This window comes from Podarcis cretensis (genome assembly GCF_951804945.1).
Source record: "Podarcis cretensis genome assembly, chromosome: 3".
Lineage (NCBI taxonomy): Eukaryota > Metazoa > Chordata > Lepidosauria > Squamata > Lacertidae > Podarcis > Podarcis cretensis.
The window spans coordinates 108,719,842-108,733,515 of record NC_137172.1 but is presented as its reverse complement, the minus strand read 5'-3'; the positions used below and the strand labels follow the sequence as shown (position 1 = coordinate 108,733,515).

At 45.2% G+C, this 13,674-nt stretch overlaps 1 protein-coding gene across 1 annotated transcript in view; it reads left to right on the top strand.

Annotated features, from left to right (window-relative positions):
* The window catches only part of PCSK2 (proprotein convertase subtilisin/kexin type 2), a 130,987-nt gene that overhangs the window by 102,680 nt on the left and 14,633 nt on the right, over positions 1 to 13,674 (top strand). The window contains exon 8 of the mRNA XM_079969865.1: positions 4,216 to 4,391. Coding sequence (XP_079825991.1) covers positions 4,216 to 4,391 — 176 coding nt within the window. The remainder of the gene's footprint in view (positions 1 to 4,215; positions 4,392 to 13,674) is intronic.

Genomic DNA, 13,674 nt, shown 5'->3' with positions numbered 1-13,674 from the left:
ACGTAGTTGGGAAGGTGAAAATGAGGTGTGGTTTGGGAAAGGGAAACTAGGGTGTTCATGCCAGGGGGAATCACGGAGGGTTGGTGAATGGAGCAGGGGTGTGTGTGTGTGTACACAACATAGCTAGTTGTTTCAGTCTTCATGTTAGTTTTTCCATCCTGCACTTCCTTCCTCCCAAGATACATGCAGGGCCGTCTTACCCATAGGTGATAGGGGTGCTGGGCACCTGGGCGCTGGGCTCTCAGGGGCGCCAGGCTGAGAGTCCAGGGCCCGAGAGTTGAGTCCGGGGAAGAGCCCGCCTGTCGGTCGGAGCGCCATGGCAGGCTGTCCAGGCCTGCCCTCCTGCGCGCCTGGGACTGGGCAACCGGGGGGGGGGGGCACATGCTGGGCGGATCTTTGCACCCAAGCGCCGCATATGCTTAAAACAGGCCTGAATACGTGAAAACCATATGTCTTGCTCTCTTATTGCACATAATTGCTCAGAGTGACCAACGTCTTTCATTGTTACTTGAAAGATGCAGCCTGATTAATACCTTGCAAAGTTTCTCTAGAAGCCTCACCTTGCCTGCCCCAGCCAGCTAGGACCATAGTAAGGGATGATGGGAGTTATTGCGTGGCTATTCCCTCCCCCCCCCCACAGGTGGAATGAATAAAGACACTGGACACGAGTATTAGAGTTAATGGGCGAAAATGGCCACAACTTTATTGATTACAGGTAAGAGAGATATTGGCTATAGGCATTGGCCCCTAACCGACTATCCGGTCTAACCGGGAAGGGTTAAACACCAACAGGGGGAGCTAACCCGAGATGCATATCCCTAGGCGCTCCCCGAGGAGTTACCGCTCGGGGGCGCACTTTAGGCCCTAGCCTCCGTAGGTTTCAGACGAGGCGTCGCCCCTCGGAGTCCTTTAACGAACTACCCTTCAAGCATTGGGGGAGGTGATGGCGTTCCTCCCCCCCATCTCATTTGACAATACCCCGGCCAATGCCTACCGCCAAACCGAGGAAGTTGTGACGATTTGCTACGAGGTAGGCGAAAAAACCAAGTGGCACCAAACCAGCCAATTAGCCAAATGGAAAAACTCCTACCAGGCCCCTTGCGGCGACCAGCCAAAGCCCATAGCAAGTCGATGGCAAAACCTAAAGGGTGGGTGGGTTGGAGAACACGTCCGCTGCGAAGGAGAAAAGGGGCGAGCCCAGGGCTGCCCCGACGTTAAGAGACCACAGATGGACCCGCCCCCGCCGCCAGCCGATTGGCCGGCGATACGGGGATGCAAATTGAGGGAATCCCTGAATTTCCCGCGAGGCTGACGACCAGCCCCGCGGGAGGAGTGGGCGGGGTCAAGAGCCCACAACCCCCCCTCCTCCTGAAGTTCGGTAGGGGCATTGTCCAACAATTCCTGGGAGGTTGCAAGTTTCTCTTCTGTAAACCAGGTTTCTCCATCTCGCCAGTAGCAGTTTGTGGAACCGAGTGGTGGCATTGTCTCTCACTGTGGAGTCGAGTTGTGTGGCACACCTACCTCAAACGTAGGCCCTCACTGCTTTAAAATGTATCCAAAACAAATAGCTTTGGGATTCAATTATTGGCAGGCATCTTTCACCAAGAATGGAGATAGTAGTTTAGTGGTAGAGAATTTGCTTTGAACCCTGGCATCTCCAGGTAGGGCCCTTGGCTGTAATCCTGGAAAACTGCTGTCAGTAAATGCAGGCAGCTGTTTCCTATTTTATTTATAAAGTACAGCTCCATTTGCCCCTTTGATGGAGTGATAATGTGTCAGGCGGAAATGACTGCAGCCACATACAAGCTCACCATTTAGCAAGCCAGGTTATTGTTGAGGACTACAGCACCATCAAGTGGCCAGCTAAAATCGGAAAAAGAAAGATTTTTCCAAGTCAGTTTTGGGATGGTAGCAAATGATTCGCCCTCTTTCCAGTCAGACCTGTACCAGTAATGGTAAAAGCTTTCAGTGAGCTATTGAAGGAAGATGGAAAGGCTCATTTCAAAGGGAAGAGGGCGGCAAAAGAGCTGGAACCCTTTTAGGAAGTGAGCACATCAGGGCGACAGTTTGAGTGGAACCTTCTTTCTGATGTGCTGCTACATGCGGGTTGGTTTCTAGGTAAGAGAACCTCCACTTATTGAGTCTGAAATGGTATACATAGCTGTTATGTACTGAGTTGAATAGGATCCAAAATGCAGCAGTCTGATTAGTCCTAGAACAATAGGATTCAGAATGCAGCAGTTTGATTGGTCCTAGAAGAATGAAGCAGTCTGATTTGTCCGCAGGAGCCACCCAAACCAGCTCCAGGTGGAAGTGAATCCACAACCTGATTGGCCTACAGGAGAATCCTGGAATTAGCCAATGGGTGCAGCCCATTGTGTAAATAATGTATATAAAGCAGATATTTTGGGGGAACTTTCATTCCTCCTCACCACTATGAGCTGAATAAAGAGCATGAAATCCACTCTCGACTCTGAGTATATTTCAATAGCCCAGAATCCTGTCACCATGGTGCATTGACTGCTTCTACATCGATCAGTTCAATGAGTTAAAAGCATGGCAGTAGACAGCTAGGAAGCTGGGCTCTTTCCAATTCCATCCTCAAGTTGAATTGGCTTCCCTGCATTTCAGATCATATGCTCAGTCTAACAATTTCAACAGAGACCATCTCCTTTCCAACTTTACACATTTCTACATGATGCTGATCTACTGTTACTGCTGTAATCGATCTGAAGTAAAATATGTGCATCAAAATAGTTTTTTAAAAAAATACAGAACATTCTAGGCAGAGCAATCCAAACATCCCATCTGCCATGCTAGGGGGTGGATGAGGTGCCTGGATCTGCCAGCCTCTGCCAGCAGGGGACCAACAAGGGAGCCCTCCCTGTGAGGAACTCCCCAATTTGCCCACCCAAGGGCAGGCAGAAGCTGCCTCCAGCAATATCTGTACCAGCAGCCAGAGTAGCCAGTGGGAAACAAATGGGTGTGTGTGGTTTCTCTCTCTCTCTCTCTCTCTCTCTCTCTCTCTCTCTCTGTGTGTGTGTGTGTGTGTAACTAGCACAAAGATCCAATGGATCTTGAGCTAACTCTGTTTCAGACATTTGACAGCAATAAGCCCAATCTGATCCTTTTTATTTCTTCTATTATGTTTTATTGTAATTTTACTGGTGTCAGCTGCCCTGAGCCCAGCTCTGGCCGGGGAAGGCAGGGTATAAATGAAATTATTATTATTATTATTATTATTATTATTATTATTATTATTATCCTCTTTCCTACACCAGCCTAGGATCTTCCATAGCAAAGAAGCATTTTCCCCTCCCCACATTGCACCCCACACCAACTGCCTAAATAGCGCAGTGATGGGCCTGTGGATGGAGCCATGGCTATACTGCTCCATTAAGGACACGGGTGGCGCTGTGGTCTAAACCACTGAGCCTAGGGCTTGCCGATCGGAAGGTTGGCGGTTTGAATCCCTGTGACGGAGTGAGCTCCCGTTGCTCTGTCCCAGCTCCTGCCAACCTAGCAGTTCAAAAGCACACCAGTGCAAGTAGATAAATAGGTACCACTGTGGCAGGAAGGTAAATGGTGTTCCATTAAGGACACGGGTGGCGCTGTGGTCTAAACCACTGAGCCTAGGGCTTGCCAATCGGAAGGTTGGCGGTTTGAATCCCTGTGACAGAGTGAGCTCCCGTTGCTCTGTCCCAGCTCCTGCCAACCTAGCAGTTCAAAAACACACCAGTGCAAGTAGATAAATAGGTACCGCTGTGGCGGGAAGGTAAACGGTGTTTCCGTGCACTCTGGTTTCCGTCACGGTGTTCTATTGCACCAGAAGCAGTTTAGTCATGCTGGCGACATGACCCGGAAAGCTGTCTGTGGACAAGCGCCGGCTCCCTTAGCCTGAAGTGAGATGAGCACTGCACCCCATAGTTGCCTTTGACTGGACTTAACTGTCCAGGGATCCTTTACATTTACCTTACCTTCCATTAAGACCCAGCCAGGCTTTTGGATTACCTTTTTTTAATTGCCAAGCTTTGCATTCAGAAAATTGAGAACTAAATCCTGCCTCTGCCAGTGTTGTGTATGAGATCATGTTTTGTGAAAGACAACGCGGATCCAAGTTTGGTGTTCAGGGTTTATGCGTGTCAAAAGACCTTCGTGACCTTGAGACCTGTTTCCTCCACTCATTGTCCACATTTACGTTGCTTAAATCCACAGGCATCCGAATGCTGGATCAGCCGTTTATGACAGACATCATAGAAGCTTCCTCGATCAGCCACATGCCTCAAATAATAGACATTTACAGTGCCAGCTGGGGCCCCACCGATAATGGTAAGACTGTGGATGGACCAAGAGAGCTCACCTTACAGGCCATGGCAGATGGTGTGAATAAGGTAATGTGTCTGGTTTAAAACAGTTTTATCATGTCCCTGTGATGTCTGACCTTTTGTGATCAGGGAAGGTCCTTATAATCAATTCACTAACAGAGAAGATCAAACCTGGAACTGTGTTTGATCTTATATATCACTAAATTGGCTGAAGGATCTTCCCTACTTAATTCTTTATTCCATTTAAGTCTATGCCACTGAGAGAGAGGGAGACGGAGAGAGAGATTGCCGTTGCTGCTCCAAATAAACCCAACCCTCAGAATTACTGAGAATTTTTGCTCCACTAATTTGGTTAGTGATTTTTCTATTTTTCCTTTCACCCATCCCTCTTCATTGCAATTGCCATCACAAGGGTAACCAAAATGACGTTAGATTGATTAACTTGCTTGCTTAGTGTTAAAACAAGTGCTACGTTAATAGCAAAGTTAGCAATTACATCTGTTGTATTAAGATTGCAACACACAGGGAGGGGAAGTTTAACCCTTCACACCACCACCATGAATGACAGCACTGGGAGAAAAGCTCCCATAGGTGCAAATGGGAACTTTTTTCTAATTCTAATTTCCACACAAGAGGATCTTTGCCTGCTTTATGTGCTCCTAATGAAAACTGGGTGGGGCAGGGACTTTGCCTGGCATTATTATTATTATTATTAGATGTGGTTGCTAATCATGGTATTCTGGTTTGGTCCTTAGGATGCTGTTAAGAGTAGCTTCTCTCCCTACAATCGTCACAGTGATAGTATATCAACTTATTTAGGCTGCACAGTAAATCTAGGGAGATCTAGCAGAACTGTTGTACAATTGCTCATTTTCCACCCGAATAATTTCTTTCTATTGTCTGTGATGATTTCTCACTAAAAACCTTTTCACATCTATTCCGGTGAACTTAACCTGCTAATAATATCCAAGCATGGCAGAAATATATTTAATAGCTCGGCCCTAATGAGTCGTAAATCTTAGCCCATTCCATGCTCCTTGCTGATATCATAGAATCATAGAATCATAGAGTTGGAAGAGACCACAAGGGCCATCGAGTCCAACCCCCTGCCAAGCAGGAAACACCATCAAAGCACTCCTGACATATGGTTGTCAAGCCTCTGCTTAAAGACCTCCAAAGAAGGAGACTCCACCACACTCCTTGGCAGCAAATTCCACTGTCGAACAGCTCTTACTGTCAGGAAGTTCTTCCTAATGTTTAGGTGGAATCTTCTTTCTTGTAGTTTGGAACCATTGCTCCGTGTCCGCTTCTCTGGAGCAGCAGAAAACAACCTTTCTCCCTCCTCTTTATGACAACCTTTTATATATTTGAACATGGCTATCATATCACCCCTTAACCTCCTCTTCTCCAGGCTAAACATGCCCAGCTCCCTTAGCCGTTCCTCATAAGGCATCGTTTCCAGGCCTTTGACCATTTTGGTTGCCCTCCTCTGGACACGTTCCAGTTTGTCAGTGTCCTTCTTGAACTGTGGTGCCCAGAACTGGACACAGTACTCCAGGTGAGGTCTGACCAGAGCAGAATACAGTGGCACTATTACTTCCCTTGATCTAGATGCTATACTCCTATTGATGCAGTTCAGAATTGCATTGGCTTTTTTAGCTGCTGCGTCACACTGTTGGCTCATGTCAAGTTTGTGGTCAACCAAGACTCCTAGATCCTTTTCACATGTACTGCTCTCAAGCCAGTGTTTTGTACTGGCACAGCCTACAATGGCATGAGGAGGACAAAGGAGGTGTCAGGGATGAAACATGGGGAACTTCCACAGTGTGAACTTCCCCAATTTGTTGCAAATTGTATTAAAAGGCAAGCTAATCTAAACCTTTCTGGATTCCAGTCCATTCTGAAAGAGCTTTACTCAGCAACTTTTGGATTACAAATATTGTGTGCAGGATTCCATAGAAATGACTATTTCAATCCTCTCATCTTGTCCTCCCATTTTGTGGAGCATACAGGCAACTGTTTGAGTAGGGCTCAACATTGTCTGGAATACAAACTAGTCAACTGAAATCCGTTATGATTTTTGTGACCTGTTCTGGCAGCCAAATCAAACACGAGAAGGTCTTCCATTACAGTCATACCTTGGTTCTCGAACGCCTTGGTACTCGAACGTTTTGGCTCCCAAACGCCAAAACCCCGAAAGTAAGTGTTCTGGTTTTCGAATGCTTTTCGGAAGCCTAACGTCTGCCCTGCCTTCCAATTGAATGCAGGAAGCTCCTGCAGCTAATCGAAAGCCGTGCCTTGGTTTTTGAATGGTATCAGGAGTTGAACAGACTTCCAGAATGGGTTAAGTTTGAGAACCAAGGTACAACTGTATCCTCTTCATGAACAGCCAGAAAGGTGGGGCTGCGATGTGCCCAGCTCAACCCCAGGGTGGGAACGACACCCCTGGTTATGAGTCTTATTAATGACAAATGTGGGACTTCTTTAAACTATTGTTGTTGGTGTCAGTCTGTCTCTTGAGAAAATCGAGTTCACTTCCGGGGGCGAAGTCACACCGCTGGAGAATCACAGCACTTGCCGTGGCTGTAGAGACCGGTAACCCGTAACGGTTTCCTCCAGTGTTGTTTCTTAGCTGCATTCGCAGCACCAAAGTGACCTCTCTGGGGTGCTAGCCTAGGCAGTGTGTATGGAGGTCCTGGGCTGCGCTGCCAGATGACAAGACCCCCACCCTCAGCCTCACTGAGGTGGTCCAAAGGAAGGTAGAGCGATGCATTTGGCATCACTGAGCTTCAGAAGTTTCTGGAAGGAGGTTTAAACGACAGCATCCTGTTGAATGGTCACTTTAAAAAGTGAAGGTTCATTATTGTTTCACAAGTTGTGTATGTCTTTAAGGGCCAGGGCAAATAACGAGACCCAGTCTTACAGCTGTGAAACATAGCAGGTGCTGCTAGGTTGTGTTAATTAAGCTGTGTCAGCAATTGGATATAGTATATAAAGAGCAGCACCTAGCTCTCCCTTTACCCTGGGGGATGGGTTGGTGGTTGGGTCATGGGTCATGTTTGTTGTTGTTATCTTTAGTGTAAAAGGAGTTTTTGTTTTGTTATTAAAACCTTGTTAAAGTTATTTTTGAGTTCCTTGTTATGCATGGTCTCCCCAGCAAGCTCTCTGCAGCGCTACTAAACTGCAAATAGCCAACACATCCAACTGTCTTAAGGACTCCACTCTGGATTTCTGTAGGATTTACTCCTAAGCATTTTCTTCTAAGGGACGCAGGTGGCGCTGTGGGTTAAAGCCTCAGCGCCTAGGGCTTGCCGATCGAAAGGTCGGCGGTTCGAATCCCTGCGGCGGGGTGCGCTCCCGCTGCTCGGTCCCAGCGCCTGCCAACCTAGCAGTTCGAAAGCACCTCCGGGTGCAAGTAGATAAATAGGGACCGCTTACCAGCGGGAAGGTAAATGGCGTTTCCGTGTGCGGCTCTGGCTCTGGCTCTGGCCAGAGCAGCGATGTCACGCTGGCCACGTGACCCGGAAGTGTCTCCGGACAGCGCTGGCCCCTGGCCTCTTAAGTGAGATGGGCGCACAACCCCAGAGTCTGTCAAGACTGGCCCGTACGGGCAGGGGTACCTTTACCTTTACCTTTATTTTCTTCTTAAAAAAGGGAACTATGATTATATATATTTTCCCCTGGGTGCTCTTCTCTTCTGTTTTGTTGTATTTTCTGCCTTTCGCTTATGCACAGAAACATCCGAGCCTTTCTTTTCTTTGGAAAGCTCTCAGTGGTTGCTGCTAAAGTCAGATAATTAGCACCCCTGCTACGATGTTCCATTTCAAAGCTTCAGCAGTACTAACCTGGCAAAAAAGGGGGGGTATTAAAGACAGAAAGCACAACCTGCAAAATATTCTCAGTTTTGTAGCAGTCTCATAGATGGAGATCATAATCCTTTATCTCAAAATAATCATGTATCTGGAAAAGTCAGCTATCAAGTTAATCACATCTCAATAATAACTGCAGTTACCTGTGAGGTTTTAAATGTTGGCTGAGATATGGTGGTCTTGTAGTAAGGTTAAAGCTAACTGGGAAATGATATACAATGAATTGAAAAGGATGTTCAAAATAACTTCTATTTAAAAAACAACAGAAGCTTTTCTTTGGGGAATTATAGGGACAGAACTACCTAAATTGTATAGAAATTTATTTACATAAGCTAGCTACTACAGAACCAAGAATCCTACTTGCCCCAAAGTGGAAAGAAGCAGAAGTCTCAGTAAAGGAAGAATGGATAAAAAAACTTATGGAATATGCAGAAATGGCAAAACTTACCAGAAGAATAAGAAATCTAGATAACAAAATTTTTATAAAAGAATGGAAATAGCTTATTGAATATTTACAAATAAATTGTAAACATATAAGAACATTGGCAGGATTATTGTAATAACCTGCAGTTTCATACGAGTATATATTTAAAGATGGATAAATGAGCAAATTAAGTTAATTTGAATATGCAGAAGATATTGAAAATAAATTTAAGAAACCGCAGAAAGAGGGGGAAGGAGGTCAAGTTTTGAAATGTCAAAATGATTGTAAAATCAATGAAATGTATAAATATGAAAAGTATAAATGAAAAGTTTACAAAAAGAAAAGAAAGAAATGTTGGCTGAGGAAGGGGTGTTCAGATATTAGTTTTGAAGTTTTCTACCCCTTCAGAATAGTTTTTGGACTAGATAACAACCATCCAGCCCCAGTCCAAAATGGATCAAAAAAGTATGATTTTTAAATTTTATTTTCTTCTTACATTCATCTCTCACCTTTCCTCCAAGGAGCTCAGGCTGTCATGCATGTTTCTCAACCTCCCCATATCCTCACAATATCCTTTGTAAGCTATGTTAGGCTAGGAGGCTCTGACTGTCTTAGTGAGCTTCATGGCTCAAACTCCCAGGTCCAAGTCAGTTTACTGCCCATTCACTCACTTTTTAGAGGCCCCATTGGAACTCTTCACAATCTCTCATTGTGATTCCTTTGTGACTCTGAACAATTTAGTATTCTCAGCAAACCTGCCCACCTCACTGGGCAAATGCCAGTCCTTGAGGGGCTTCACTTTCTTCAGCTCTCCATTTGGATAACTCTCCATTTATTCCTCCCCTCTGCTCCCTGCTGCTTAACTAATTCCTCTCCTCTTCCTCCATTCCTGTTAAGCTTACTCAGGAGTCGTTGGTGAGGTACCTTGTTGAAAGTCTGAGTACACTGTCAACTGCATCACTTCCCTCTGCATGCTTGTTTATGCTCTCAGAGAACAGGAGGGAACGGGAAACCTAGAGAACTCCATATGTAAATGTCAGATGGCTGTTGCGGTTGCGGTTGCTCGAGAGTAACTAGGCAGGTCTCCGACCTGTCTTTTACTTTGGTGCAAACTATTTACAGTGAGGGATGTGGGTGGCGCTGTGGGTTAAACCACAGAGCCTAGGACTTGCCGATCAGAAGGTCGGCAGTTCGAATCTCCGCGACGGGTGAGCTCCCGTTGCTTGGTCCCTGCTCCTGCCAACCTAGCAGTTCAAAAGCATGTCAAAGTGCAAGTAGATAAATAGGTACTGCTCTGGTGGGAAGGTAAACGGTGTTTCCGTGCACTGCTCTGGTTCGCCAGGAGTGGCTTAGTCATGCTGGCCACATGACCCGGAAGCTGTATGCCGGCTCCCTCGGCCAATAAAGTGAGATGAGCACCGCAACCTCAGAGTCGGTCACGACTGGACCTAATGGTCAGGTGTCCCTTTACCTTTATTTACAGTGAAGAGCATCATAAGTTTATGCCTGGCTCAATCGCTAGCAGAATCCGGGAGTGGTCTGTTTTTGTACCTCCCCCAACATAAAAGTTTCGTCACCCCCAGCCTTTTCCACTCCTCCCTGCGCCTCAAGCTACTGCACATGATGGGCGAGGGCAGGGGCGTGCTTCCCTCCTCTCCAGCTTGCTCAGGTGCGGTGTTAAGGCTCTTACTAGCATCCTCTGGTCCTTGCACCTCTTCTCCACTGGAGGTGGGGCTTACCTCCTCGCTGGAAGAGGAACTGCTTCACAAGATTTTCGGAGGCTCCCTGTAACACAACTCCCCCTCTATCTCTCTCCTTTGAGCTGATGGTAGTTCCCTGACAGTAAAGGATACAGTAGGCTGATAAATAACAGCTGCTGGGGGGGAGGCAGGACGGAGGACAAATGCCATCCGTTTGTAGGATTCCCTAAATCATCTGGTTGGCCTCATTTGGGAGTAGATTGCTGGACTAGGTAGACCTTTGGATAATCCCACAACTTCTTAGATCTATACCTTACCATCTATGTATGATGTTGCATATGTTTGTCTGAATCGGATAAAGAAATAGTCCATTCTTTTTTTGGAATCTAGCTTTGGTGGATTCACGTAGCATCCTAGCTTTGGTGAGTTCACTTAGCATCCTTGGAGAAGAAAAATAATTGAAAACAAGTCTTTTTTGCACACTTTAGAAGTAGTGTATTTTTTATGAAGTTTATTATTATTTTAAGAACTGTATCCCTTCGCATTCTAATTTTATGGGATCCCCCCCCTTTCTTTCTCCCTCTCTGCATAGTTGAGATCTCTGTTACATGCATAATATAAATCCAATTAGGACTATTTTCAGAATAGGAAAGTAATTATTCTACAGAAATGCCATGGATCTTTAATATAACTCCTAGGTGAATAAACATTGAGGACTCTTCCTTTGCCAACCAGAGCTGGAATTTAATATACAAATTTGATTACTCGTGAATAAATAATGAGAACTAAAATGTTGGCTGAGCAAGAGAGGCACATCGGGAATGTTAATGCGCTGCTAAACTGAAAATGATACTTCTCAGTATTCGAGAAGGGGCTCAGAAGAAGCCAAGGTTCAGCCAAGTTGTGCTCCTGATATTTTGGACAGCTCCCATCATTCCTGGGTGTTGTGATCTAAAAGAGGCATAGGCAAACTCGGCTCTCCAGATGTTTGAGACTACAATTCCCACCATCCCTGACCACTGGTCCTGTTAGCTAGGGATGATGGGAGTTGTAGTCCCAAAACTATGCCTATGCCTGATCTAAAACACCTATAGGACACCAAGTTAGAGGAGGATGCTCTGTAAGAATGAAGAAAAACATGCCTTGTAAGCATGATGATTCTTCAACTTTGTTTCCATTTTTACGTTACACCCAAGATCTTTGAACTTGCTTATATTGTCTTGGTTTATATATTTGTGGCTTCATGAACAGTGTTTATCCAGTTTCAACTTATCCTTGTTTAAAGGAGAAAAGTTCTCAACCAGCCAATTGCTGTGTGTGTGTGTGGTTGGCTTTTTATATCAGCAGGTTTTTCAAAAAGAAGTCACTCTTGGAAAAAGATCAAACTTTTTTTACTAAGGCTGTGGTCTGAACTTCATCACAATTTGCATTATGTCATCTGTACCTTCCTTCCTGCATTGCCAGTGAATGTTATATTGCCTCAGTAAGATGGCTGTGCCTAAGGCATAAAAAATTCTGCAAAGGTGGAAATTGCCTGGAGGGAAGTATTAAGAATTTATGTTCTAATCAAGGCATTGTAATTGGGTTCTCCAGTGGAAGGAAAAACCCAGGTGTTAAAAAATAAATGGCTGTTCTCATTTTCCTTTAGCCACAGTTATGAGCAACTGGATTTGTCATTGTTAAAGGTGAACAAAAATGCAGTTAGGAAATACGAGTAGCAATGTCATAGAACTATGCAAGTCACTGAATAAGTCACTGAGAAGCTAAGATTAAAATGAATTCAGACAGCAGTTCTAAACCCACTCACCTGGGAGTAAGTGTCGTTGAACTCAATGCAGCTTCTCTGCATGTCAACCCAAGATTATTCATATATCTTTCAAGTCCAGCGGCAGCCTAATGCAAGGTGTGACCAGAAAGTCTGGTGAATGGTCACAGAAATCGGACAGCGAGAAATATTTGAACATACATGCTTTACAGCAGGGGTCAGAAAACTTTTTCAGCAGGGGGCCGGTCCACTGTCCCTCAGACCTTGTGGGGGGCCGGACTATATTTTGAAGGGGAAAAAATGAACAAATTCTTATGCCCCACAAATAACCCAGAGATGCATTTTAAATAAAAGCACACATTCTACTCATGTAAAAACACGCAGATTCCTAGATCGTCCGCGGGCTGGATTTAGAAGGTGACTGGAACAGATCCAACCCCTGGGCCTAAGTTTGCGTACCCATGCTTTACAGGCCTTCAAAGTAGGCCCCCTCTGATACAATGCATGGTTGACAACGTTTGTAGAACTGTTGGAAACTTCTGGAGAAGTCCTCTTTTTGTACTGCTTTTGGTTCCCTCATCACAGCAGCTTGGACGTGTGAAATGTTGGAAAAGTCATGCCCTTTCAGTGCAGATTTCAGTCTTGGAAAAAGAAAGAAATCCGGTGGGGCCAAATCGGGAGAATATGGAGGGTGGGACAACTTAGTAACCTCAGTGACGATTTCACGCAGAATATGCAATTCTTCCGCATCAACAACTCATGAACTTTGTTGACATTTGCCGCCATTCTGCTCGTTGATGGTCTGCTCTGCCAGACCCAGAGTCATCTTCGATGGTTTGCCGTCCCTCACAGAAATGCTTAAACCACTCATACACTGTCTTTCGAATTACAGCTTCATCTCCTCCCCCAATTGTGAGCATTTTGTTGGTTTCCGATGCTGATGGTATGTTCAAATAATTCTTGCTGTCCGATTTCTGTGACCATTCACCGAGCTTTCCGGTCACACCTTGTATTTCTCTCCCATTTTAGGATCCTTCATTTACCTTATTGGTGATTGTTGACATCCCAGGTGTGCTGTTACAGCTGGAATTGTGATTGCATTGCCATTTATATCTCATATATCTATATCTTTACTCTTTGATCAGACCTTCTTATAAGTGTTACCTCAATGTCTTCAGTGAGTGAAGGGCAGCTTCTTTGTGAATGTTGGCCATTATTGATTGGATGGCAACAGGTCTTAGAACCCCTGCCTTTGCAAAGTTTATGCTCTTATGGACTAGCACAGGCACATCCAACAGGTAGATCGTGATCTACCTGTAGATCACTGGACGTCTGTGATAGATCACTGGTAGATCACTGGCTCCCCCCAAAGAAGCTACAACTTTGACCTGAACCCTCCAGTTTTTAACTCTATGAGTAGATCACAGTCTCTTGAGAGTTGGCCACTCCTGGACTAGCACATCTCTCAATTTGGAAGTTTTCACCTTGCATCTTTACATACAGTTGCTGTTCCAGAAGATCTGTTAAATTAGGTTATTTTGCATTTCTCCTCTCCACTTTCACCTTACTTGCGCTATTGGCAAGTGTTAAT